The 25,992-nt window shown below is 62.0% G+C and overlaps 2 protein-coding genes and 1 long non-coding RNA gene across 3 annotated transcripts in view; 2 read left to right on the top strand and 1 right to left on the bottom strand.

Annotated features, from left to right (window-relative positions):
• Nucleotides 1–7,917, top strand: part of AEBP1 (AE binding protein 1) — a 40,913-nt gene extending 32,996 nt beyond the window's left edge. The window contains 14 exon segments of the mRNA XM_073325475.1: nucleotides 401–510; nucleotides 608–747; nucleotides 2,141–2,225; nucleotides 2,481–2,625; nucleotides 3,129–3,217; nucleotides 3,886–4,009; nucleotides 4,352–4,548; nucleotides 4,837–5,016; nucleotides 5,237–5,579; nucleotides 6,069–6,208; nucleotides 6,292–6,391; nucleotides 6,862–7,181; nucleotides 7,184–7,234; nucleotides 7,237–7,917. Coding sequence (XP_073181576.1) covers nucleotides 401–510; nucleotides 608–747; nucleotides 2,141–2,225; nucleotides 2,481–2,625; nucleotides 3,129–3,217; nucleotides 3,886–4,009; nucleotides 4,352–4,548; nucleotides 4,837–5,016; nucleotides 5,237–5,579; nucleotides 6,069–6,208; nucleotides 6,292–6,391; nucleotides 6,862–7,181; nucleotides 7,184–7,234; nucleotides 7,237–7,422 — 2,210 coding nt within the window. The 3' untranslated portion in view covers nucleotides 7,423–7,917.
• A 629-nt stretch (nucleotides 7,918–8,546) lies between these two features.
• Nucleotides 8,547–25,567, bottom strand: POLD2 (DNA polymerase delta 2, accessory subunit). Its single transcript, XM_073325476.1, has 11 exons — nucleotides 25,382–25,567; nucleotides 23,254–23,517; nucleotides 15,464–15,585; nucleotides 13,099–13,222; nucleotides 12,572–12,686; nucleotides 11,689–11,887; nucleotides 10,569–10,649; nucleotides 10,311–10,468; nucleotides 9,934–10,061; nucleotides 9,366–9,467; nucleotides 8,547–8,780 (listed from the first exon to the last, which is right to left on the bottom strand). The coding sequence occupies exons 2-11, from the start codon at nucleotides 23,471–23,473 to the stop codon at nucleotides 8,623–8,625; spliced, it is 1,407 nt and encodes a 468-aa protein (XP_073181577.1). The 5' UTR covers nucleotides 23,474–23,517; nucleotides 25,382–25,567; the 3' UTR covers nucleotides 8,547–8,622.
• Nucleotides 11,472–18,852, top strand: LOC140903725 (uncharacterized). Its single transcript, XR_012156333.1, has 3 exons — nucleotides 11,472–11,906; nucleotides 16,742–16,926; nucleotides 17,795–18,852. It is a non-coding gene; the product is annotated as an uncharacterized lncRNA (long non-coding RNA).
• Nucleotides 25,568–25,992: the final 425 nt, after the last annotated feature.

Raw genomic sequence — 25,992 nt, forward strand, 5'->3', positions numbered from 1 at the left:
ATGAGGGGGCGGGGGTCAGAGCCACGTGCCCCCTTTGGAGAGAAGGGGCAGGAGGGTGAGTGAGGCCGGTTTGCCCAGGGCTGGGAGATGCAGAAACTGGGCACGGCCCCTGACAGCCAAGCTGCCCGAGCCTCAGCACCTCTGCTGGGTTGGTGCCCACACTGGGCCCGAGGGCCTGACTGGCACCTGCTGCCCGGCAGGGGCCACGCCAGCTGCAAGGGGCAGAGAGCAGGGAGAGCTCCCCCACCAGCAGCGGGCACAGCAGGGTCGCTCCTGGGCCGGGGGCAGCTGGGTGTGCGGGCGTGACACTGAGCCGGGGAACCCAGGGGCCGGCAGGGAGCTGTGCTAGCGAGTCGTCCCCACCCCGGGTCACGCGGGCGCTGCCCTCCCTGCCTTGCAGCGTGCCCCCCCATCGGGATGGAGTCCCACCGCATCGAGGACGACCAGATCCTGGCCTCGTCCATGCTCCGGCACGGCCTGGGCGCTCAGCGCGGGCGGCTCAACATGCAGGTAGGAGCAGCCCCACCCCCAGCCCCGGGGTGCCCCCACCTGCCATTGGCCTCAGGGCAGACCCTGCCCTCTCCCCTCTCCCTCTGCCCCCTCCCAGGCCGGCTCCAACGAGGACGATTTCTTCGACGGCGCCTGGTGCGCCGAGGACGACACCCGGGCTCACTGGATTGAGGTGGACACCAGGAGAACCACGAAATTCACAGGGGTCATCACACAGGGCCGGGACTCCCAGATCCAGTACGTACGGGCCGGGGGGGTGTCCCAGATCCAGTACGTACGGGCCGGGCCCTCGGGGGGCTCCCAGATCCAGTACATACGGGCTGGGGGGGTGTCCCAGATCCAGTACGTACGGGCCGGGGGGGTGTCCCAGATCCAGTACGTACGGGCCGGGCCCTGGGGGGGCTCCCAGATCCAGTACATACGGGCTGGGGGGTGTCCCAGATCCAGTACGTACGGGCCGAGCCCATGGGGGGGCTCCCAGATCTAGTACGTATGGGCCGGGGGGGTGTCCCAGATCCAGTACGTACGGGCTGGGCCCTTGGGGGGGCTCCCAGATCTAGTACGTATGGGCCGGGGGGGTGTCCCAGATCCAGTACGTACGGGCCGGGCCCTTGGGGGGGCTCCCAGATCCAGTACGTATGGGCCGGGCTAGGGTTGCCAACTGTCTAATCACACAAACCCAAACACCCTTGCCCCGCCCCCTGCCCTGAGGCCCCGCCCCTTCTCCGAGGCCTCCCCCCCACTCACTCCATTTCCCCTCTCTCCATCGCTCGCTCTCCCCTACCCTCACTCACTTTCACCTGGCTGGGGCAGGGGGTTAGGGGGCAGGAGGGGGTCATGGGCTCTGGGCTGGGGCTGAGGGGTTCGGTGTGAGGGAGGGGGCTGAGCCTGGGGCAGGGAGTTTGGGTGCAGGAGGGGGCTCAGGGCTGGGGTAGGGGGTTGGGGTGCAGGAAGGCTGAGGGGTACGGGCTCTGGGAGGGAGTTTGGGCGCAGGAGGGGGCTCAGGGCTGGGGTTGGGGTGCGGGAGGGGTGAGAGTTGCAGGCTCTGGGAGGGAGTTTGGGTGCGGGAGGGGGCTCAGGACTGAGGTAGGGGGTTGGGGTGCGGGCTCTGGGAGGGAGTTTGGGTGCGGTAGGGGGCTCAGGGCTGGGGTAGGGGGTTGGGGTGCAGGAAGGCTGAGGGGTACAGGCTCTGGGAGGGAGTTTGGGTGCAGGAGGGGGCTCAGGGCTGGGGTTGGGGTGTGGGAGGGGTGAGAGTTGCAGGCTCTGGGAGGGAGTTTGGGTGTGGGAGGGGGCTCAGGGCTGAGGTAGGGGGTTGGGGTGCGGGCTCTGGGAGGGAGTTTGGGTGCAGGAGGGGGCTCAGGGCCGGGGTCGGGTGCAGAAGGGGTGAGGGGTGCAGGCTCTGGGAGGGAGTTTGGGCGCAGGAGGGGGCTCAGGGCTGGGAGAGGGGGCGTGGGAGGGGGTGCGGGCTCTGACGCTGCGATTCCGCCCTGCCTCCTGCTGCCTGGCTGTGTCCTGAGGCCAAGATCCCTGTCCTTGCCCCCGCCCTGCCCAGAGACTCCCTGCCCCGGCTGTGGCTGCCCGCAGCTGCCCCGGGGTGCTGAGTCCCCCCCCTGCGCTCTTGTCTCCCCAGCGATGATTTTGTCACCGCCTTCTACGTGGGCTTCAGCAACGACAGCCAGAACTGGGTGATGTACTCCAACGGCTACGAGGAGATGGTACGGACCCCCCCGCCCCCGCCGGGGGCTCCTGTCTGCCCCCCCAGCCCTGCCCTCACCCCGCCCAGGCAGCCTCCACCGTGTCTGGGGCACAGCGGCTGTAACTCCGGCATGTGTCTGGGGGTCGGGATTGGGGGGCACTGGCAGAGCATGGGGGGGGGCGGGGTTGCCCGGCACCCGCCTCCTTTGCCTGACCCCAGGGGCCGTGTGTCCTGGTGCCACCCCTGACGCTGCCTATCGGGCCTCTCCCTGCAGCTCTTCCACGGCAACGTGGACAAGGACACGCCGGTGCTGACCGAGTTCCCGGAGCCCGTGGTCGCGCGCTTCATCCGGGTGTACCCGCAGATCTGGAACGGGAGCCTGTGCATGCGGCTGGAGGTGCTGGGCTGCCCCCTCTCCAGTAAGAGCCGGCCCCGGGCGGGAGGCGGCTCTGGGGAGCTGCGCGGGGCCTGGCCGCCGGGGCAGGAGGGACCCGATGGCGGGGGCAGAACAGACCTGAGAGCCCTGCATGGCCAGGCTGCTGCTGGGGGGCTCTAGGTCCTGCAGCCCCCAGCTCAACCCCCCACCCCCTGGTTGCAGGGACTCTGGGGACCCGGACCAGCACTGGGAGGGTCCTGCCCAGGAGGGGGCCCTGCCCTGGCTGAGCCCACCTGGACAGGTCCCACACCAGAGCCCTTGGCAATGCCAGCGTGCTGAGCTCACCAGCTGGCTGCAAGGGGCTCTCCACCTGCCCGAGAGCCTCCGTCACAGCGCGGCCCCTCCCGGGCGCCAGGGTCCCCGCCTCGTGGCCCGTGCAGCGCTGAGCCCCCTCTGCCCCCAGCCCACGCCGAGCCCCTCGCTCCCAGGCTCTGGGCGGGCGGGTCGCGGCTGCGGGTCTGACCAGCGGCTCTGCCCCTTCCCCAGCCGTCAGCAGCTATTACAGCCAGCAGAACGAGGTGACGTCCACCGACAACCTGGACTTCCGCCACCACAGCTACAAGGACATGAGGCAGGTGCGTGTGCGACCCCCCCTGGGGACGGGGGTGCGGGTTCACCCCCCGGCGTGGCATTCACAGCCTTTCCATGTGCATTGCACTGGCTCGGAGTCTCTGCCCGCTGCTGGTCCCGCAGGACAGCACCCAGTTCCTGGGGTGTTTCCAGGGAACCCCCTGACCCCTCTGGGGGGGTTCGTGCTGCCCTGGCCTCCTGCCGCATTAGGCCCCGGCCCCTTGGCCAGGGCAAGTGCCCCCTCTCTGCAGCATTTCCCAGTGCTACAGCTGGCCCCGTGTCCCCGGCATCTCGGCCCCTCCCGGCAGAGTCATTGCCAGGGACTGGCCCCCCGCGGCGTTCGGCTGACAGCGAGGATCGACCCTGGCTCCTCTCCCGCCCCAGCTCTGCTCACAGCCAGCAGCCGGGGGCCAGAGCTGCCTGGCGCCAGCCTGGGTGACGTCAGCTGATTCCACGAGCCTCTTGGGGCGCCCGCTGCCGGCCCCGCTGTGCGTCCCAACAGCAGCGGCTCCCCGGCCTTTATTCCCCCCATGGGAGGGCAATTCAGCCCCGCCCTGCGCCCCCTTGCCTTGTTGGCAGCATGGACTCCCCACCAAGGGCCTCTCCGTCCCCTCCCTGGAGCCACCCAGGGCGGGCAGGCCTGGCCCCTCTAATGCCTCCCTGCTCCCTGCAGCTCATGAAGGTGGTGAACGAAGAGTGCCCCAGCATCACGCGCATCTACAACATCGGCAAGAGTTCCCGCGGCCTGAAGATCTACGCCATGGAGATCTCGGACAAGCCGGGGGAGCATGAGCGGGGTGAGGCGGGGCCTGGGCTGGGGTTGGCCCGCCGGGGCATGGGCAACGGGGCAGGCGGACCCCCTCCTACGTTAGCCACCGCCAGCCTGGGGATTTCCATGCGGCAAAGCACCAGGCCAGCGAGGGGCCAGGAGTTGGTGGCACCGGGCTCCTGGGCGTCTTGCCCTGCCAGCCCCCAGCGTGCCCCCCCCCAGGGATCGGAGGGCGTCTCTCCCTGCGCAGGGCGGAGGGACGCGGCGTCTGTCCGGCCTGCGGCTCCCCTGGACCTGGTGCGCTGGGCCCGGCTCTGCCGGCACCCAGGGCTGGCGGGCATCGCCCTGACCCCGCGCCCTCTCCCCGCAGGGGAGCCCGAGTTCCGCTACACGGCCGGGCTGCACGGCAACGAGGTGCTAGGCCGCGAGCTGCTCTTGCTGCTGATGCAGTTCCTGTGCAAGGAGTACCAGGACGGGAACCCGCGTGTGCGCAGCCTGGTGACCGAGACCCGCATCCACCTCGTGCCCTCCCTCAACCCCGACGGCTACGAGATCGCCAGCCAGGCGGTGAGAGACCCCCCCGTGGCATGACCCAGTTAGCAGGGACCTCAGCCTGGCGGTGTGCCTTGGGGCGATGCAGTGGGGTGGCTGGGTGCTGGGCATGGGGGCGGACCCTGCTGGGGGCTGGGCATTGGGGGCAGAAAGCGGGGGGAGGGTCCTGCTGATGCTGTGAGGGAATGGGGCAGGGGAAGCCGCGCTCAGCCCTTGGGGCATGGCAGTGTGTGTGGGGGGGGTGGGGCTGGTGCCAGCTGCCGGGGGGGCGTGCTACTGAGTGGATCGTGCCCCTCCCCGCAGGGCTCGGAGCTGGGCAACTGGGCACTGGGCCACTGGAACGAGGAAGGCTACGACATCTTCGAGAACTTCCCGGACCTGGCCAGCGTGCTGTGGGCGGCCGAGGAGCGGAAGTGGGTCCCGCACCGGGTCCCCAACCACCACATCCCCATCCCCGAGCACTACCTGGCCGAGGATGCCCACGTGAGTGCCGTGGCGGCTGGGAACCCTGCCCGCAGGGCTAGGGGGGAAGGCGCTGGCAGGGAGCGCCGTGATGGCATTTACGGGGAAACTAGTGGGCAGGGTGCCAGCCAATGCCCGGCTGCCTCATGGGGTGGGGATTAGCCACGGGGAGCAGGCAGGCGTGGCTGTGCCTGGGGGCAGGAGGTGCCCACCTGCCCTGGCTCTGTGCCCCCCCCCACAGGTGGCCGTGGAGGTGCGTGCCATCCTCACCTGGATGGAGAAGACCCCCTTTGTCCTGGGAGCCAACTTCCACGGTGGGGAGAAGCTGGTGTCGTACCCCTACGACATGGCGCGGCCGCCCCCCGAGGGAGAGGGGGCGGTGGCACGCACGCCGGACGACTACGAGGACGAGAACCTGGAGGCACAGGAGACCCCCGACCACGCCATCTTCCGCTGGCTGGCCATCTCCTACGCCTCGGCTCACCTCAGCATGACCGAGACCTTCCGCGGGGGCTGCCACACCCAGGACATGACCAACGGCATGGGCATCGTCAGCGGCGCCAAGTGGCACCCCCGAGTCGGGAGTGAGTGGGGGGGTGTGGGTGAGGGGGTAATGCCGCAGCAGACACCTGCCTGGCAGAGGTGCCGGGGCGGGGGTGAACTAGGACAGACAGGGCTCCCTTTGGGAAGGGGCACACCCCCCCAGCCTCCATTGTGCTGGCCCCTCAGCTGGGTGCCCCACAGGCCACTCTAGCCTCACCCCCTCCAGAGCTTTGTCCGCAATGCCCCCACCCCCGGAACTCCCTGGGGGTCCAGCCCCCACCCCGGGCAGTGCTGGCAGGCGGGGATCGCTGAGCTGGTCTTTCTCAGCGCCGTTCCCACCCAGGCCAGGCGCTCCCTCGGCTCAAGGGGGCACGCCCCAGAGGCTGGCATCACTGCGGCCATGCTGCCCGCCCCAGGGCCCCTGCCGGCCCCTCAGGAGGGGAACGATCCCCCCCACACGCGGCACAGGAGGGCTCCAGCGCTTCCCCGGCCAGTGCTGACAGCCCGTCCCCCTTTCTCTGCCGGGCCAGGCATGAACGACTTCAGCTACCTGCACACCAACTGCCTGGAGCTCTCCGTGTTCCTGGGCTGCGACAAGTTCCCCCACGCCGGCGAGCTGCAGCAGGAGTGGGAGAACAACAAGGAGTCGCTGCTCACCTTCATGGAGCAGGTGGGCCGGGGGGGACCGAAGCGGGGGGGCCGGGTGGGGGGGGCCCTGCAGCAGCCCTGGGCTAACAGCCTTTCCCCCGGCAGGTGCATCGGGGCATTAAGGGGGTAGTGACGGACCAGCAGGGGGACCCCATTGCCAACGCCACCATCATCGTGGGAGGAATCAACCACAACATGAAAACAGGTACGGCCACGTCTCCCGCTCCCCGGGGCGGGTCCCTGGTGCCCCAACCTCTCCCCCACCCGCAACAGGTGCTGTTCCCTCCCCCCCAGCCACCCAGCCTCCCCACCCCCACGCTGGGTGCTGTTCCCTCTCCCCCATCGCCCAGCCGGCAATGGTGCTGTTCTCCCGCTCCGCCGAAGGGCACCCAGCCTGTGCCCTGACCCCATAGCACACACCCGGCAGGGATCCTGCAGCAGCCGTAAGTGTCCCCGAGCTGGCCAGCCCCCCTCCAGCAGCCAAGGCTGGAGGTGCCCAGCTCTCAGTGGCAGGGGGGCCCTGACCCATGGGCACACCTCTGAAAGGGCCCGGGGCAAGCAGAGGGGGCGTCCAGGCTAAGCCTCTTCCCAGAAGGGCGCTGACAACCCTGCGAGGTGCTGGGCAAACCCCTGCCCCACGCGCTCCGCTCACCCCCTCCCCTCATGCCCTCGCAGCCAGCGGCGGGGATTACTGGCGCATCCTGAACCCGGGCGAGTACCGCGTGGTGGCCAGGGCCGAGGGCTACAACCCCAGCGTCAAAACCTGCAACGTCCTGTACGACATCGGCGCCACGCAGTGCAACTTCGTCCTCTCGCGCTCCAACTGGAAGCGCATCCGGGAGATCATGGCCATGAACGGGAACCGGCCCATCCGGCGCATCCCGCCCGGGCGGCCCATGACGCCCCGCGAGCGCCTGCGGCTCCGCCAGCGGATGCGTCAGCGGATGCGGCTCCGCCAACAGATGCGCCGGCGGATGCTGAACGCCACCACCGCCCCCCCCGGCGGGCCCCCCCCCCACGGCCCCCCCCACCTCCCTCCCCTTCGCCTTCAGCAGCACCACCTTCGCCCCCTGGAGCCAGCCGCCGCCCACCGCTGCCACCTGGGAGACCGAGACCTATACCGAGCTGGAGACGGTGACGGAGATGGAGACGGAGACGGGGGCCTGGGAGGTGGGCACAGGGACCCTGCAGCCCCTGACCACGGCGGAGACCTACACCGTGAACTTTGGCGATTAGGAGGTGCTCCGCTCGCTGCTGCCTAAGGCCCAACCCAGATGCTAGCGCCCAGCGGCCAGCTCTCTGCCCGCGGCCAGCTGTCCTTTCCGCGGCCGCAGGCACCGTCATCGGCTTCTAGAGACCCGCGGCTCCGGGCAGCCTGCTGTCGCCCCAGCACTCACCCCCACCGGCCTCCTGCTTCCATGCCAGGCTCACCATGCTGCTTTCTAGGAGTCCAGGGATATGTAGCTGCCCGCAAGGGGCTGGGCATGGGGATGCTTGACCCTCCTGGGCAGGAAACGACGGGATCCCCTTGAGACCAGGTAGCCCCAGCAGCTGGCCAAGCTCAGGGAGGGTTGGTGTGGGACCCACCCTGTACCTCTGCACCGCCCAGCAGGGGGAGCTGGGGCCCTCTCCAGGGCAGGGCCCAGGAGGCAGGGGCAATACAGCCCCACGGGCAGCTGGGTTCCTCCACGCGGTTCCTGTTACACGAATAAATCCAGCTACGTTGGTAAAGGTGCCAGCTTTGTCTTCTCTTGCCTTGCAGGGGGCGGCTTGGGGCGAAGGGGGAGGATGGCTTGGCTGAGCCCCGGGGAGAGAGCCGCGTGTGCCCGCAGCAAGAGCCCCGTCGGTGAGGCTGCAGCCACCTCACCTGCCCCAGGCCTGCTGGTGGTGGGGCGCAGCAGACCCCCCCTGCCAGGGACCCGGACTCGTGCCTGTGTCCCAGGGTGGTGAAGCTGGAACAGCCAGGCCCCGGCAGCCCCAGTGCACGGGCAGCAGCCCCAGCTCCCCCCACCGTGGCAGGCTCATGCCCTCGCCCTTAGCCAAAGGGCTAGTGCCCATGCTCTGGGGTGTAGACCAGCCAGGGCCCCACTGAGAGGGGCGGCTGGTCACTCAGCCAGGCCAGGCCCAGCCACGGCTTCCCCGGGAGGGACTCCACCACCCCTTGCCAGCCCAGAGCTGGCGGGCAGCAGCGGAGCACCCTTGGGTGGATGTAGCAGGGCCCGCGCCGGTACCTCCATCCCTGCAGATTCAAGGGCGAGCTGGAGCGGGGGGTGCATACAGGCCCCCAGAACTGGGCAGTCTGCAGAGGCAGGGCGCTCAGAGATGCCCCCTTGGCCACCCCAGCACCAGAACACCGCAGGCAGAGGGAGGTATTTTTATTGGGGTCCATTTGCGCCTCCCCCGGCCCCCCAGCGGGCAGCTCTGCCCCGCCCCGGCTCAGTGGCTGATCTCCATCTCGCCCTCGTCCTCGTCGGCGCTGAAGCCGGAGAAGCTGACTGGCTGGCAGGTCAGGTTGCGCAGGTTGATGAGGCAGGCCGTCTGGGTGGCGCTGAAGTCGGGAATGGTCACCAGCAGCACCTGCTGCCCATCCACCCCTGAGAGGCAAATAGAGGGGGGGCTGAGCCGCTCCCGCACCTAGATACCAGCGCCGGGGGGTCGCCTGGGCTGGGCTCCCGGCTCAACCCCTGGCACGGAGCCGCCAAGTTTCCCCCTCGCTGCGTCGCTCATGCACCCGGACCCTACTGCTAGGCCAGGAGCTTGCCCTCGCCCACCCTGCGGGGGCTGGTGCAAGCTCAGCAGCCGTCCTGGAAACTGCGTAGCCACGGGGTCACCTCCACCTGTGGTTCATGCTGTTCGTGACCAGCGCAGCGGCCCGGCTCCTGGCGCGTGCCCAGCCCAGCCTCCTCCTGCATGCACTGCCTGGGTGCGGACCCTGCTGAGGCATGCTGGGACAGCTGGCTGGGTCTTGCCAGCATGCCCTGGTGCACATCCGTCCAGCAGTGACACGCATGGTAACCATCTCAATACCAGGGCGGCAGGACCCCACAATCTCCGAGGACACTGAGGAACCGGCTGCTGGGGCCTCCTTTCCCGCCCAGCACTGTCGTGGCGAGGCACACGGAGCAGCCCACTCCAGGGGCAAGCCCAGGGCCCAGTCAGCAGGCCTGTGGGCCCCTCACCTTTGAGCTCCTTGGATCGGAAGCGTGGTGCGTTCCCGCAGAAGTAGACGTGAGGGCAGTCGGTGAAGATGAAGGGGTCGGTCTTGTAGAAAGGGTAGCAGCCTGGAAGGCGATGGAGGGTGTAGCTAGAAATCAGGAACTCCTCCATCCGCAGGAGCACCCTACCGAACGGCAGGACGGCCACCTGCCCACCAATGCCAACTAGTGCCTCTTGCCAACTCACAGCCCCATCCCTGCTGGGCACTCCCAGCTCTAGGGGCGATGCAGAGAAACAGGATGTCATGCTGCCCCGGGGAGCCCCTGGGCCAGACCCCTCCACACCCTCCAGAGTCGGGGGTTTGTTCTGCTGCTGTTCTCAGAGCCAGCAGGGCTGGGACCTGATGCTCAGAGTCCAGGCCCACAAGCGCCCTACCGGGACACCTGGCCCTGCTGCATGGCAGCTCTTGGCCACCTCTTCCCAGCCTGGGCGTGAGCGCCGTCTCCAAACCCACTCCCCTCAGCGCCATCACGGCTCACATGCCTCCTGCCCACCCAGGCCCACTGCGGGGGTCCCTGCCCAGCCCCTTACCAAGGGTGTCTGGGGCCGTGGGGCTGAGGTGCCCGACATGCAGTGTCCACTCCAGGATCTCCAGATGGTCCTCCATGCTGCTGTACTTGAAGATGTCGTTAATGTTCTGGCCAGACGTGCCCAGGAACCTGGAGAGCAACGGGAGTTGGACTGCTTGTTGTTCCCAGCGCCAGCCCCACCGCCCAGCCCTAAGCGTGCCAGCTCAGAGCCCCACACCGCTACCCACCACACCCAGACCTTTTGCTAAGCCATTGCCAGCTCCTGCCCCGTGCTGCCCAGCAGGTGGAGGGGCGGGGTTTTCCCTGCCCAGCAGCGGGGGCACAAAGCACTGCCTGTGTTTGCCATGCCGCCGCCTGGTGCTGAGGAAAGGGCTTTACCGGACCCCGTCGATGTCGGCCTGGTAGGGGTTGGTGACCAGCTGCAGTGTGGAGTAGGCGCCCGCCAGGGGGAACATACAGTGATGCAGTGGCTGCTGGGGCAGCGTGTAGTTTGTGGGGTCAAACTCGCCGGGCATCACGTCCACTGGCACTGAGGTCTGCAAGCAAAGAGGGGGCAATCAGAGCTGGGCTCCAACGCAAACCTGCTGACTGCCCCCACCCTCCAGGAGCAGCGTTCCCCGGCTCTGGCCCCCTCACACTGAGCTGCAGCAGGATCTCGTCCAGCATCTTCACCGCCTCCACGCTGGCAGCTTGGGTCTTCTTGGTCAGGTACTTTGCCTGCAAGAACAAGGGGGAGAAGCGTCAGAGGAGCAGCCTCCGCAGCCAGCATGGTACCTGCTGAGCCACCCGTGGGAAGCAGGAGTCCTCCCAGTCATGCCCCAGGTGGGCATGTGCCAGGACAGGCTGGGCAGCTGCAATTGAGGGAGCCCCAGCCCATGCGGCAGCTACATGGGTGAGGAAGTGGAGCCAGGCATTGTGTCAGCTCCCCCTCGCCCTGGTAGGATTCCCACTGCAGGCCCAGAGGGTGGCTGCGGTCTGGCAATGCTCCGTCCCCCAGGAGCCCCTGGCTGCCCAAGGGGGGTGGGCAGCACTCTCCCACTGTACGGCTGTTCAGACCCCTCCCCGCTGCAGGCCATCTGTCAGCACTGGCTCCTCCACCCAGCAGTGCCCTCTGCCGGCTGGGGCCGGGCTCTCGGGCGCTGACCCCCCTGGAAGTTCCCCCTTCCCCCCACATCCTTACCGGTCAGAGGAGATCACGCAGATCCCAGCACAGCTCCCCATGGGTGGCCCCTCCCTTCGCTAGCCTGTTTCTAACCCACCCTCGGGGGCTGTTTGCTCGCTGGTACCACAGGGGGGAGAGGCAGCTGGCAATGACTAGCGGTGCCTGGCACGCACAGCTTCCTGGGGCCGGCCACGTGGCACCACCTCTCGGAGTCCCTTGTCAGCCCAGGCAGCTCCCTAGCTAATTCCTCTGCCCCAAGTCAAGGGCATGGCCCTGCCAGCCTCTCCCAGCACCCAGATCCCACAGGGGCATCTCCAGCGAGTCCCTCTGCTAGTTCGCCCAGAACCTTGGCACATTCCAGAGATCCAGCATGGCGGCCTGTGCCCAGCCTGGCGCCCGCTTCCCCTGCCCATGCAAGTATCACTCTGAGCAGACAGACCCCAAGCAAATGCATTCAGTACTGGGGAAAAGCTCCGGACTGAGACCCCTCCATTTACCCACACAACCAATGCACTGGGGGGCGAGTCTCCGTGGCCTGTGCCGGGGCTGCCAGTTGGTGCCAGCAGGCCGACGGGGCGCCCCGGGGGCCCTCACCTTGTTGATGGTGTCTTTGTTCTGCGTGTTCTGGCTGAGCAGGTTGCCCGCCAGAATGACCCGGGAGATCTGCGCCGCACAGCCCTGCTCGCCTTCAGCCCCCAGCTGCCCCGTCACCACGTCCACCAGCAGCTGCATGGCCAGGAAACTCTCGCCGCTCCCGCCACCGAGGCCCAGGCCAGACACCAGCAAGACAAACCTGTGGCCCAAAGCAACAGGTGGGTGCCCTGCCGTCCGACACACATGGGCAGTGGGCGGGTTACCAAGGCACGTGCGGTGCCTCGCCATGGTAGTCAGGCCATCGTTACCAAGCGGGAGAGCACACAAGGGAGACAAAGCTGCAGAGCTGAAGGCCAATTTCAGGCCAAGCGGACCCAGCAAAGGGCTAACAGCTGGAAGGCTGCAGGGTTTGAATGCTGGCGGTGCCGACCCTTGCAGGGTGTCTGGGACCGTCCCGTCATGTGGCAGCAGGTGATGGCAGGGCTGGCATCAGCAGCGGGCACCTGGGGAGGGGACTGGAGCCCCAGCTCCATCAGCCGTTCACTGGCCTTGAGACCAGGGAGGGGGAAGCGCCACTGCGCACTGGGAGACGGGGCAGCAATGGACTTCAGGCCACGTTGCCCACCCCTGCCTGGGCCTTCCCCTCCCGACACAGGGAACAGGCGCAGCAGGCCGGGCGCAGAGGGGTGGGATGGAAAAGCCTCTGCAAAGCCCTGGGCAATGGGCACCCTCAGCTGCTTCACCAGCCCCTGGCCTAGAGGCCTGGTACCTACTGCCATCCCTGCAGTACAGGGAAGGGGAGTCAGGCCAGACACGCCTCCCATGGCTGGTACTGCCCCATGTCCACCCTCCTGGCAGGGTGCCTCGAGGGAGGCTGCCTCACCTGTCGGTGCTGGGCCCTCTCCGGGGCAGCTGCCGGGGCAGGTCGGCAAAGCAGTGATCTTCCACCACGAACTTGCCGTCCTCCCTCTCCGAGCCGTAGATGGCGAGGATGGTCCCTGAGCAGCAGCACGAGGGAGAAACAACGTTAGGCAGGTCCATCCCAGACTGCGCACCGGCCCGCAGGAAGCCAGGGCCACGCACAGCGCCCGCTGCGCCCGCTGCGCCGCACCCAGGGCTCTGCTCTCATCACTCAGGGTGCCAGGAAGGGAGAAGAGCCCGTCCTGGATCCAAGTGAGCCACCCCCGCTCCACTCCTCCCACCCCCCTGAATGGGAGGCTGCCAGCCACGGACTGGGAGCTCTGCTGATGTTGCCAGGGCGTTTAGTACTCGGCACACACCCGTCTAGTCTATGCCCATTGTGGAGGAGGGAAGGGCCGACAGCCTAGCCCAGGAGCAGCTTGGTCCCAGTGCATTGGCACCCCAGCCCGGCTGGCTGCATGGGACCGCGGCAGCTCCGTCGCTCCATACCTGTCACCAGCTTCTGAATGTCGACAGCTCCCTCCAGCTTGATCCGCTGCAGCTCATCCTCCAGGATCAACTCGTCCGACTGGTGGATGTATTTGGTGCGGGAAGGCTGCGGCAGCAGGTTGTGCTGTGGAGACAGGCCAGGCCACTGGCATGTTCTAGTACCATAGCATGAACGGCCCCAAAGGCTCCCCCGCCATCAAGCGGAGCAGACGCTTGACCGGGGGTCCAGGAGCGAATGGAGCCTCCCGCACACGGAGCCTGGGCCCCAGCAACTCAAGCGCAGTGGCCTGTTTTTTTAAAGCCATGCTCTTCTCGGAAGGCAGAGCTTTGGTACCGACCCCCTGTCCCTGCTTTGCTGGAGCTGCAGGAACTTTCCAGGGTCTTGGCAAAAGAGACTTTGCTACCCAGGTGCAAATGATCATTGACACATTTTCTCCTCCCAGTTCCTTCTGGTGCAGAGGACATGCAAACAATAACTTGGAGACCTAGCTAAGGAGAACGTTACTCATCCCGGTGGTACCTTCTGCCAGAAAGCCTTCCGCTGGACAGCCTCGGGATACGTGTTTGCAATCATTACACGGGGGAGAGCACAGCTCTGTTTGCCTGGAGTTGGCAGAAAGGCTGCAAGCTTTATTCCTTAGCAAAGATCTTCCTCTTCGCAGTGGCTGAGCCTCAAGCCAAGTAATTTGGACAGGAGTGTAAGGGATTTGGGGCTGCTTGGGGCTGTCTATGAATAAGGCTACGATTCGGGCACAGTGGTCATGGTGTCCACAGCCATGGTGAATGTGAACCAAGTCTGTGACGAGCCCACCCCACACCTGCCTTGCAGCAACAGATCCCGTCCTTTGGGGCCGTGCCTGGTTCCCTGCTCTGGGCATGGAGTTCAGTGCCACCCAGGTCCAGTGCGTCCACCCGCCGCCCCACAGAACGCCAGTCGAATTTGGCACGTCTGCCTCTCTATCTCCGTCTACGGAGGGACGGACATGCCAAGCCTGAGCAGCGCTGGAAGCCCAGGGGCCAGGTTGCAAAGCCCAGAGCTGGGCGAGTGCAGGATGGGCTTGCTTTCCACCCACCCTCCTCCTTTCCGGGACTTACTGTTTTTTCTGGCACCAGTGCTGTGAAATTTACTAAAAATTTCTGTGTCAAAATCTCGGCCTTATTTACGAAAACTATCTGCTCTTTATTTCGGTCTGATGGTTGCCAAGGGGACTGACTGTATAAATACACGGGGTTAATTTGCCAAAGAGGCTGTTTGTAGGCAGGCGGCTGAGGGACAGCCTAGGGGACAGCCAGGATTAGTCATTTTGGGTGTTTCTACCTCCGGCCCACTGCTGAGCAAGTCAGAGTAATTTGTCAAGGGAGGAATGGGTTAGGAGTGGAGTCCAAGCTTGTCAACACAGGAGAACAAAGATCGTTCCCAACCAGAGTTAGAAGGGCATGCTCCCAGAAGCTGACAGAGAGTTAAGGGGTACAGGCTGACAGCCAGGGGCAGCAGTCTGGAGTCAGACAGGCTTGCCTAGGACTTCATGCCAGATAAATGGATAAACAGATCTTTTGTCGTTTTAAAACCCTTTTCTCTGCACTGCTTTGTGCCTATGGTCAAAACAAAACACTCTTCATTTAGGGAGGCTTGCTTGAACTGCCCACAAGCCTCCCAAAGGGACAAACTGCAGGTGCCAAACTCAGTCGGACTCGCTGGGTCACAGGTTGGTTTCCAGGCGCTGGAGCCCAGGGCCAAGGCCAAGCATGGGAGAAAGGCAAGATTCCACTGCAGGAGAAGTAAAGGCCCAAGGAGCAGCGCACAGAGAGACACTACTAAGGGGGCAGAGATGCAGCAACCCCTGTAGTCACAGCAATGCTAGGAAGCTTTTGCAAAGGGATGGCGTCATTTAAAAAAACAGAGGTGTAAGCAGTTCCAGGAGCTTTCCCTGCCCACATCCCTCCAGCAGGGTTTGTGCTTGGACAGCCGCACGTGCCTGTTTGAATGGGTCTCTCTCCTCCTCAAGCCAAATGTACAGCTGGGGAAACTGACTCTCCGGGACAGGACGCACCACAAAGTGCCTTCACACCCCCCAGACTCGGAGCACAGAGAGGAATTCAGCCAGTGTGATGGAGGCTGCTGGGGTGACAAAGCAGGGACTAAGCATTCAGAGAGAAAAAGGGGATTTTTAAGAGTGAAAATAGGACACATTCCTGTCAAGGACAGCTCAGAGTTCATTGTGGTCTGCCCCAGGGTGGGCCCCTGCATTGAGAGCAGGCAGAAGATGAAAGGGGTCACCCAGCCTGACTGCTCATGCTTCGAGACATGATTCGCTTGACTATGTCGAGCATCAGCGAGGCTCTGAGCCCCTCCCACCGTCATTACCTCCTCGCTGATCTCCCGGAGGATAGAGGGCTGCAGCTGCATGGACTTGAAGAGGGTTCCCACTATGCAGCACTTCTCTGCGGTCTGCAGCTCACACAGCTTCTTCACGGCTATGCTGCTGCCTGCAGAGAAAAGCACAACTCAGCCTCTCTGGACATTCGACTACCTGAGGGACAGGCTGGACTCACAGCCACCCTGGAGGGGAGTCACACAACACGGCTATGGGACACCTAAAGGGACGGTCGAGAAACATCTGAAGGGCATAAACTCCAAGGGAGAAAAATGGGGGTGGGCATGTGAAAGGGCATGGGACCGGGAGAAAGAGGGTAGGATTGGTAACTGGCGAGTGCCAGGATTCTAAGGGCAAGCTCTGTTCTATGGGGCAAGACCCCCCAGGGAAGCTGCCACAGAGGCCTAGACCAGCCAAGCACCTAAATGCACTGTAGACAGCAAACCTGCATGGGATAGTGGATTTGAGGGAGCAAGAACGGTCTCTTCTGTGTCTGGGAAAGGAACCCCTCCGCCAGTGCCCAGAGTCGCTGTCTTGGCTTCGGCTCGTGCCTCTGCGCCATCACCAAGAGGATCAACACATCATCTGGTGAGACAGAGCCCAAGCTCATGGGTCCCTGCGGCTCACTCCAGGATGTCAGTCCAACAGGCAGGACGCCCAGCCCCCGTGACACAGAACCCACATCTCTAGTTCTGAGAAACCAGCAAGGTTAAGGTTGTGTCTCAGCTAAGGCTTCCACGGGGCCCTCGGGAGCTGGGATGTCCCAGGAGGTCCTTTCTATCTGCGGCAGTTACCCTGAGGTCACCTCCAATCTGTGCCCCTTGGGGCAAGGGGCAGAAGGAGCCTGTTCTCCTAATGCACAACAGGAAACAGAGCTCCCAAGGCCGAGCCATGTGCTCCCAGCTGTGGGTGCAATCAAACCCTACACTGCTGCGTGTTTTCAGGGGACGGCGATTACCCACTGGAATGCCGTCCCTTGGGCTGTGGGAATACTCAGCCCTTGGAGTCATTAAATCCCTCCAATAATACGCTCTAGCTGGACCTCCAGTTCCTGGGCTGGGTGCTGGAATCACCAGGGGATATACTCCTGCCTTGGGGGGAGGCCAGACTAGATGATCACAGTGGGTCCTGGCCTTTAACATACGAATTCTCTGGCTCTGCGCTGAAACGTCCGATGAAGTGAGCTGTAGCTCACGAAAGCTCACGCTCAAATAAACTGGTTAGTCTCTAAGGTGCCACAAGTCCTCCTTTTCTTTTTGCGAATACAGACGAACATGGCTGCTACTCCGAAACCTGAAACAAAAAGGGGGATGACGCCCTCTTGTGCGACCAAGGAAACTGCACTGATGCCAGAGCAGCGGGCGCTGAATTCTCCAGCCCACACTCATGGGAAGACAGAGCCTGGTGCTGGCAGCTGGATTCGGCCAGCAGTGGCACATGCCCGTTATTAAAGGTGAGCGGTCGGGATTGGTGACCATCCCGCGAGACGGGCCGCTGGCCAGAGAGAAGGAAGTACTGCTTCACACAACACACAGGCAACCTGTGGAGCTCATGGCTGGGGGATGTTGTGAAGGCCAAAAGTATAACTGGGTTTAGAAGAGAATTAGACACGTTCCTGGAGGACAGATCCACCAATGGGTATTAGCCAAGATGGTCAGGGAGGCAACCCCAGGCTCCCAGTGTCCCTAAACCTCTGACTGCCAGAAGCTGGGACTGGAAGACAGGGGTCAGATCACTCGATAAATTGCCCTGTTCTGTTCATTCCCTCTGAAGCACCTGGCACTAGCCGCTGTCGGAAGACAGGATACTGGGCTAGATGGACCTTTGGTCTGACCCAGTACAGCCGTTCTTATGACTTCAGTCTGGGGATTCAACACAAGACCCTGGGAATTCTGGTCCCCTTCCACTTGACAGCCAAGTGTTAAGGAAAAGTTAGCATAGGTATAATTCGTAACACAAGACCTGAGTTCAGGACTCTCCACTTCCCTCACAACGCTCAACGAGATCACTAACCACAGCCATCCAGGGAGACGCGGCTGTCGGTACCGCCGATGCCACTGACATCTGGATTGTGCTCTCAGCAGGTAAGTAAAGGAGGAACTGATTCCCCGCCTAACATTTCCCTTCCAAGTGTTATTTACATTGAGAGCCGAGCCCATCCCAGGGGCTCACAAATCAGACTGCCTGCTCTCTTTCCACTTGGCTCACCGACATACTGGGCTGTTTGACCAGCAGAGGTGACACTGGGAAGGTCAGGAATCATAGCTAGAGGGCCACTGGCCTCACTAGCCCCCCAAATGACCTTTGTTTTCTTATTTCAGTGCAAGTAACCAGAACTCTGCTTCACCTGGTAGATCGACACCACAGTCGGCCTGGAAACCCAGCACCCCCTGGCCCACCGGGGAAAGGGAGAACTCTCATCAATCAGGACACATTCATAGGTTTCAAGGCCAGAAGAGACCATTCCGATCATCTAGACTGGCCTCCTGCATTGCCCAGACCAGAGAACCTCACCTAGCGATTCCTCCATCTAGCCCAGAACTCCTGGCTGGGCTACAACACATCTTCCGACGGCCACCTTAATGCTCCCATTCAAAGTTCCCCGGTCTGGGTTTTGCACCGCTGCTGAGCTCTGGCTCTCCTCCTCCCACACCGCTCAGGGCTCAGCATGGCAGCTCTAGAGATCCTCAGTGATATTACCTGAGTTCACACCATCGCGCACACAAACACACACACACACACACACAATCTCGTGCAAAGCGTTCAAGCCAGAGATTTACAAGACCATTTCAGGAAGCAGGACAAGGATGGTCAGTCCTTCCCGTGGGGCCTTGCCCTCCCTGGGCTGCAGAGCTCTGATCAGCCACAACAGTTCTGGCTGTTCCCCGAGAGCAGGGCTCAGCTCTATTGACTGCACTTAAATTCCATTCGTTCCTGCGCAGCCTAAACAGGATAGTTAAAAAAAAAAAAAGAAGAAGAAGCAATTCCTCAGGCTCCAAGACAAATGTTGAAATAAATTCCACTAGAGGCTCAGCTAATCTAGACTCTGAGGCTGATTCTGGGTCATTTCCCTTGGCATTGGGCTTCTGTTCTTCCCCAAGGAAGTCAGGGAAGGGTTCAAGGACATCTGTAGGGGAGCATGTTTGCAACACACTGCGAGAGTCTCAGACCCAAGGCACTAGAGAAACATTAGTCTAGCTAAACATTAGTCTAGCTGCACCCAGACTCTCAGGCTGGGAGCTGTCAGGGCTTCATGAGCTGATTGAGGCTGAGGTTGGCTAATATGGAGATGAAGGATGGGCTTGTTTACACAAAAGAGTTATTCCAGAATAACTCCCCATGTGGGGGGTGGGGGCACAAAATCCAGAACACAAGAGCCTTTTCCCCCATTTAACTTCACCCCCTTCCAAAACAGAATCCATTCTGGAAGCTAAACTGAAGGAAGACACTCGCATTCTGGAATAAGTGGGCCCACATGGGGAGTCATTCCAGAATAATTATTCCTGATTAGCTACTTCAGTACATTCCCAAGTGTAGAGGAACCCTGGGAGAGAAACCCCTAAATCTACTTCTATACTGGATTGTCTCCATGTTTTCTTGTACTCCCCAGTCTGACTGTATCACCTGCTGTATCTGGTCTTAGACTGTGTTTATTCAGTGCCATGCACGTGGTCTAAGACTGGCCTAGGTGCTACTGGATATTAATCCTGGCTGGCTGCTGCTGCCTCCCTTGCCTCCCACAGGAATTCCCCCACTCTTGGCATTAACCCTTTTGTTTTCAAAAGGAACCCACCAAAGGGTGCGTGTGTGTAGGGAGAAGGAGGTTGTGCCTGATGAGTGAAGAAAGCCTGGGGAGGAGGCTGCCTTTGTCCTTTTCCTTCTAGGAAGGTTCTCTCAGCCCATTTCACATTAGAATGAAGGCTGGGCCTGTCACAGGAAGGTTCAGACAACTGCAAAATGAGAACACTTATGAGCCTGGACACATCAACCCAGTGGAAACTGATTAGTTGAGAGGGGAAGTGGTTTTGAGAGACTGCCTGCAGCTTTGCTTTGCTTTTGTTAGTCTCTCTCGAATCCTGCCTACACACCAACATGGCAGCACTTTCACTCTCCCGGGGTTAGCTACACTGGTACATGGATGCAGTTACACTGGCGTACAGGTGCTTATGCCAGGACAGCTGTTCTTGTATGGGAGGGACTTGGGGCAGCCTAGCCACAGCCTTAGGGCCAGCAGGAATTGTAACTAACAGGGGTGGAAGGACACTGCTCCCCAGTGTTAGTTTGCACTTTGCTGGGACATCAGGCTAGACCATGGGGATGCCACTTCTGCTGTTTATGTGAGAGTTTGAATGCAATGCTAGTGCCAGGGGCTGGACAGGCAGCCCAGGAGAGGCTTCCCGCCCCAAACTGGCCCTGACCAGCACACCTAGAGGGACCCACCACTTCACCGAGGTCCATAGATTCATAGACTTTAATGTCAGAAAGGACCATCATGATCATCTAGTCTGACATCGCAGGCCACAGAACCTCACTCACCTACTCTTGAAAAAGCCCCCCTAACCTCTGGCTGAGTTACTGACATCCTCAAATCATGATTTCAAGTTACAGAGAATCCACCATTTCCACTAGTTTAAACCTGCAAGTGACCTGTACCGCATGCTGCAGAGGAAGTCAACTCCCCACCAGTCTCTGACAATCTGACCTGGGGGAAAATTCCTTCCCAACCCCAAATCTGGCGACCAGTTCGACCCTGAGCATGTGGGCAAGACCCACCAGCCAGACACCTGGGGAAGAATTTTCTGTAGTAACTCAGAGCCCTCCCCATCTAGTGTCCCATCACAGGCCACTGGGGATAACAGGAGACTTCATCCTCAACCCTCGACCTCTCTGCCAAGTCTGCCAACCAGGGGCCTCCATGAGTGATCACTGTGGGGGGCTCTGGTAGAGACACTTGCCCACAAGTGAGCATCCTGAGATAATCAATTCACTTAACTCAGGTCAATGAAAAGCTACCAGATAGAAACAGCTCCTGCCTGGGCTGGACTCAGACCATCAGCAACCTAGCAATAAAACACTCCACTCCATCATCATACCCCAGAGCCAGCAATTTCAACACCGGTACAAGACACTGAAGCACTTTGTATGAATTCCCCAGCTATTCCTTTGTCTTCTGAATGTGACCTTTAAAATCTAGCAAACATCGTCTCCCCCGTCTACCAGTATCACAAGCCAGATGCCTTGGGTTAGTTAAGGATTTAAACGACCAAGAAGCAAATAATACAGCTTTGCCATTCCCAAGACAGCAAAAATCAAAATGAACCAGCAAACAAAAAAAACAGCCCTCCCACCTCAAAATCATGCGTAGACTGTCAGTCCTTCATCAGCTGAGACTGAGCCGATCACAACACGTCTTCCAATCGCCTCTCGCTTCTGGCCATCCTTCGCCATGCTTGTCCATATCTCCTTGTTAGGAGATCATCCCACCTCTTTGGAGGCCGACCGCGTGACCGTTTCTGTTCTCGCGGATACCACTCGGATATAGCTGCGGTCCACCTGTTATCACTGAGTTGGGCCACATGTCCTGCCCACCGCATTTTGCTGAGCTTGCTTTCAACAGCAACATCTCGCACTCCAGACTGCTGCCTAATTATTTCGTTGGGGATGTGATCGCGGAGCGAAATGCCCAAAAATGTTCGTTCCATTGCCCTCTGTGTAACAGTTGATGTCTTCAATCTTTGTCAGCGACCATGTTTCGCTGCCATATAACATCACTGGAAGCACGGTCAAGTTAAAAAGATTCGCACAAGTTGTTTTGCTGATCTTTCCTTGGAGGATGTGTTTGATGTCATTGAACGTGCACCATCCAGCTTTTTTTCTGTGCAACAGTTTGCCTTTCTGATTGGGTCGCATGTTGACTTCCTGGCCCAAATAAGTGTATTTATCAACTTCTTGGATCTGCTCTCCTCCAAGAGTTATTTGCGTTCTTGGCAGTACCTCTGATCTCACGTATTTCGTTTTCGACTGGTTCATTTTTAATCCGACTTGACTACTTTTCGCGTTCAGTTCTTTAAGGATTCAGGAATGCACAGAGAACGGAGACTTGGTTTTCCATGTTGTTTTGGCCATTGTTTTCAGCCACCTGCTGGCTGGGCTGTCAGTGGCATGTTTACCTCCTCAATTTAGCTAGCTTACAGCCTCAGAAAGAGGGATTATACTCCCCTCCACAGCGGAAGCAACCCCCTCGTTGGGCTGACAGTCCAACGCCTTGATAGCAGGGTTAGACCTACTGGAGAATGCACTCCGCTACCATCGCTGTCGAACAGCCAGGGTCACTGCTGCGCCATGTTGAGACTTTTTAAAAAACAATTAACCTGGGCAGTTTTCTTGACCCTTTGTCTGCAGCTTTTAGCAGTCATGTTTCAAGCTTTTCTCTGCAACCACTTTTTTTTTTTTTTTAAATGAAAGCTGAGATCCTCACATAATCACCTGCCTCCAGGAGCTGGGGCTTTAAGGAAAACACTAAATACCGCAAGGCGCACAATAACAACATTGGGAGAGCGGGCAACAGTGCAACACTCTCAAAGGTAGGCACAGCTCTGGGAGGGGGCTTGTACGGCAGCACAGCACAGGACTCATAAAAAAGATTTAAAACCCCCTACAGAAGGAATTCAAAAGCAATCCAAGAAGCTGACCTCTCCAGACGGCATGAAATTCTATAACAACCATTTATCATGTTTTCCGAGTTATGTGGGAGTCACACATTGGCCAGCATCTTCCAAAAAGGGGCCAGTTATTTATCTATAGCCAGTGAGTTCTGGCATCTGCAGGCACTTGCATCATTCAGTGCAGTAAGGAGGGTATCTGCCAGTTATGCTATTGCATATCACTTTGAGGCTGAACTATAACACTCTAGAGCAGTTACATGTTCGAAAAGAAACTAATTCAGGTACAATAATTCCATCAGTAAACAGCAATGCAGCCCATAGGAGAAAGGAAATTAACCACTTAAACCTGCAGGACCTCTCTTGCTCACACGCCCCGCACTCTGCTGGAGACATACTCCATAACAATCTTTCCTGGCTGCCCATCTCAGCAATTTCCAAGTGCCCATCTCAGACTCTTAACGCTACCTGAATGTAACTTTTGTTTCAGGAACACGCGCCTCCTTTTCAGTGAGCCCAGAAAAAGCTTTTCCAGTCCAGAGTCACTGCTTGGCAATGGTAGATGTTTTCCCACCGAGCTGATGTGCTAGACACTCTAAGCCTTTGGAGTCAGTCCCTAACCTAACAGGAGCAGGGCTGGAATTCAGGGCAGACAAAGCGTTCTCTAGGACATGCCAAAACTTCCATGGTTCAGTTGCTTGGAATTTTGTTTTGCTTAGAAACGGCTCTCTGTATCTTTCAAAAAACAGAAAGACAGCACACGGGCTTCGCACCAAACAACAATTTCCCCCACCGCCTGGCAAGCGAGGTATGACACTGGGATTCACCCTCAGTCGGTTTCAGCTGTTGTCCAAAGGCAGGTTTCAGGGCAGGCAGTGAGGGGCATGGATCAACATTCACATCACACTCCCCATCAGTACTCAGCCCAAGCCGGGAAAGCTAATAATCCAACCAGCAGACCAAATTCAGTGATGAATCCTGGCCACGTGCCACCTGAGGCATGTTGCACATATGCTAAGGACAGGCAGCTAGACACCATCCTGGGAATTTTCTCCTCTCCTAGGATGTTACCGTCACCTCGTTAACCACACAAAAGTGGTTTGTGGAAATGAACTCACCCCATTTCTGCCGGGCTCTCTCCAGCAACAGGGGTCTCATCTGAATGAGGCGAGTGGCGTAGATGTGGGCATACTGGCGATTAAAGCTGCGCTCCCCCAGCCTGAAGTGCTGGGAGCAGTTCGTGTACGTGGAGACGGGCACTCTGGCAAACGTGGAGGCCTCCGCTGATGGTGGCGCCAGCAGGCCCTGGGCCGTGTGAGCTGCCTGCTCAGAGAACATGGCTGGCAATCGAGGGGCTCCCGGTGGAGCCAACGACTCTCCACCTAGGAAGATGACAAGCTCCTGTTATGAACAGTTCACTCACTCACTCCCTGCCCCTGATCCCTAAAACCCACTCCACAGCTCCTAGGATGACACATACAACCCCCCACCACCGCCCGACTCCACCATCCCCTGCCTCCCAACCGCTGGAGTGACGTGCATCCTCCTGACACCCCCCATTCTTCAAACCTGGAGTGACATGTGCACCCCCCCAACTCCACCATCCCCCACTTTCTGGGGTGATGCATACTCACCGCAACTCCACCATCCACTGCTCCCCAACCCTTGGGGTGACACATGCCCCTCCACAAACTCCATCCCCCTCACAACCCAGCCCCTGGGGTGACACATGCCCCCGCACCATCCCCCCTGCTCCCTGGCCCCTGGGGTGACGTGCCCCCCCAACTCCATCCCCCCCGCTCTCCAGCCCCTGGGGTGACATATGGCCCCCCCCCAGCTCCATCCCCCCTGCTCCCCAGCCCCTGCAGTGACACATGCCCCCCAAACTCCATCTCCCCCACTCTCCAGCCCCTGGGGTGACACATGCCCCCCCCAGCTCCATCCCCCCTGCTCCCCGGCCCCTGGGGTGACACATGGCCCCCCCCAGCTCCATCCCCCCTGCTCCCCGGCCCCTGGGGTGACACATGCCCCCCCCCCCAGCTCCATCCCCCCTGCTCCCCGGCCCCTGGGGTGACATGTGCCCCCCCAACTCTACCCCCCCGCTCTCCAGCCCCTGGGGTGACACATGGCCCCCCCCACCTCCATCCCCCCTGCTCCCCGGCCCCTGCGGTGACACGTGCCCCCCCAACTCCATCCCCCCCGCTCCCTGGGGTGACACGTGCCCCCCAAACTCCATCCCCCCTGCTCCCTGGCCCCTGGGGTGACACATGGCCCCCCCCAGCTCCATCCCCCCTGCTCCCCGGCCCCTGGGGTGACACATGCCCCCCCAACTCCATCTCCCCCGATCTCCAGCCCTTGGGGTGGCACATGCCCCCCCAACTCCATCCCCCCTGCTCCTCAGCCCCTGGCGTGACACATGCCCCCCCAGCTCCATCCCCCCTGCTCCCCGGCCCCTGGGGTGACATGTGCCCCCCCAACTCCACCCCCCCACTCTCCAGCCCCTGGGGTGACACATGGCCCCCCCCCAGCTCCATCCCCCCTGCTCCCCGGCCCCTGCGGTTACACGTGCCCCCCCAACTCCATCCCCCCCTGCTCCCCGGCCCCTGGGGTGACACATGGCCCCCCCCAGCTCCATCCCCCCTGCTCCCCGGCCCCTGGGGTGACACATGGCCCCCCCCAGCTCCATCCCCCCTGCTCCCCGGCCCCTGGGGTGACACGTGCCCCCCCACTCCATCTCCCCCAATCTCCAGCCCTTGGGGTGACACATGCCCCCCCAACTCCATCCCCCCCCGCACCCCGGCCCCTGGGGTGACACATGCCCCCCAACTCCATCCCCCCTGCTCCCCGGCCCCTGGGGTGACACATGCCCCCCAACTCCATCCCCCCCGCTCCCCGGCCCCTGGGGTGACACGTGCCCCCCCAAACTCCATCCCCCCGCTCTCCAGCCCCTGGGGTGACACATGCCCCCCAACTCCATCCCCCCCGCTCCCCGGCCCCTGGGGTGACACATGCCCCCCCCAGCTCCATCCCCCCTGCTCCCCGGCCCCTGCGGTTACACGTGCCCCCCCAACTCCATCCCCCCCTGCTCCCCGGCCCCTGGGGTGACACATGGCCCCCCCCAGCTCCATCCCCCCCGCTCCCCGGCCCCTGCGGTGCCACGTGCCCCCCCCACTCCCCAACCCCCGCTCCCGGCGTGGCCCCCCCATACGTGGGGCGCAGACGCAGGTTTCTAGGGAGCTGACGAACCTGCCAACACCAGGGCCACCCCCCCGCTCTGCCGGGCCCCTCGGCCCCGGGCTGCCAGCGCTAGGGGAGCACGGGGTCAGGGGTCAGGGCTACGGAGGTCGGAGGTCACGGCCGGCGCCTGGCAGCGCCTGCCGGGACGGAAAAGGCGCCAACGCCACAACCCGGAAGCAGAAGGGCCGGGCGGAACTGACGTAGCGAAGGAGCTTGGCGTCTCCCAGGAAACCGGCCGCGCCGCCAGGGGCGGGGCTCCTGTGGGGGCGGGGCTCCGAGCGGGGCTTGGCCCCAGCTCCCTGGGCAGGCGGGGCCCGGGGGAGGGGGCCGCTGGGGACCCCGGGCCCTGCCGTAGCCAGGCCCTCGCCGGACACGCCCAATGGCCCCGCCCCCTGCCCAGGACACGCCCCATGGCCCCGCCCCCTGCCCAGGCCCCATGGCCCCGCCCCCTGCCCAGGACACGCCCCGTGGCCACGCCCACTGCCCAGGCCCCATGGCCCCGCCCCCTGCCCAGGACACGCCCCATGTCCCCGCCCCCTGCCCAGGACACGCCCCGTGGCCACGCCCCCTGCCCAGGACACGCCCCGTGGCCACGCCCACTGCCCAGGACACGCCCCATG

The sequence above is a fragment of the Lepidochelys kempii genome, chromosome 26, assembly GCF_965140265.1.
Source record: "Lepidochelys kempii isolate rLepKem1 chromosome 26, rLepKem1.hap2, whole genome shotgun sequence".
In the NCBI taxonomy this organism is placed as follows: domain Eukaryota; kingdom Metazoa; phylum Chordata; order Testudines; family Cheloniidae; genus Lepidochelys; species Lepidochelys kempii.

Coding starts and splice junctions, on each gene's coding strand:
- POLD2 (XM_073325476.1), bottom strand. CDS start 23,473: ATGTTCTCTGAGCAGGCAGCTCACACGGCCCAGGGCCTGCTGGCGCCA. Junction 12,687..13,098: donor CATTCAGAAGCTGGTGACAG/GTATGGAGCGAC, acceptor GCTGCTGCTCAG/GGACCATCCTCGCCATCTAC. Junction 8,781..9,365: donor CCGATCCAAGGAGCTCAAAG/GTGAGGGGCCCA, acceptor TTTGCCTCTCAG/GGGTGGATGGGCAGCAGGTG.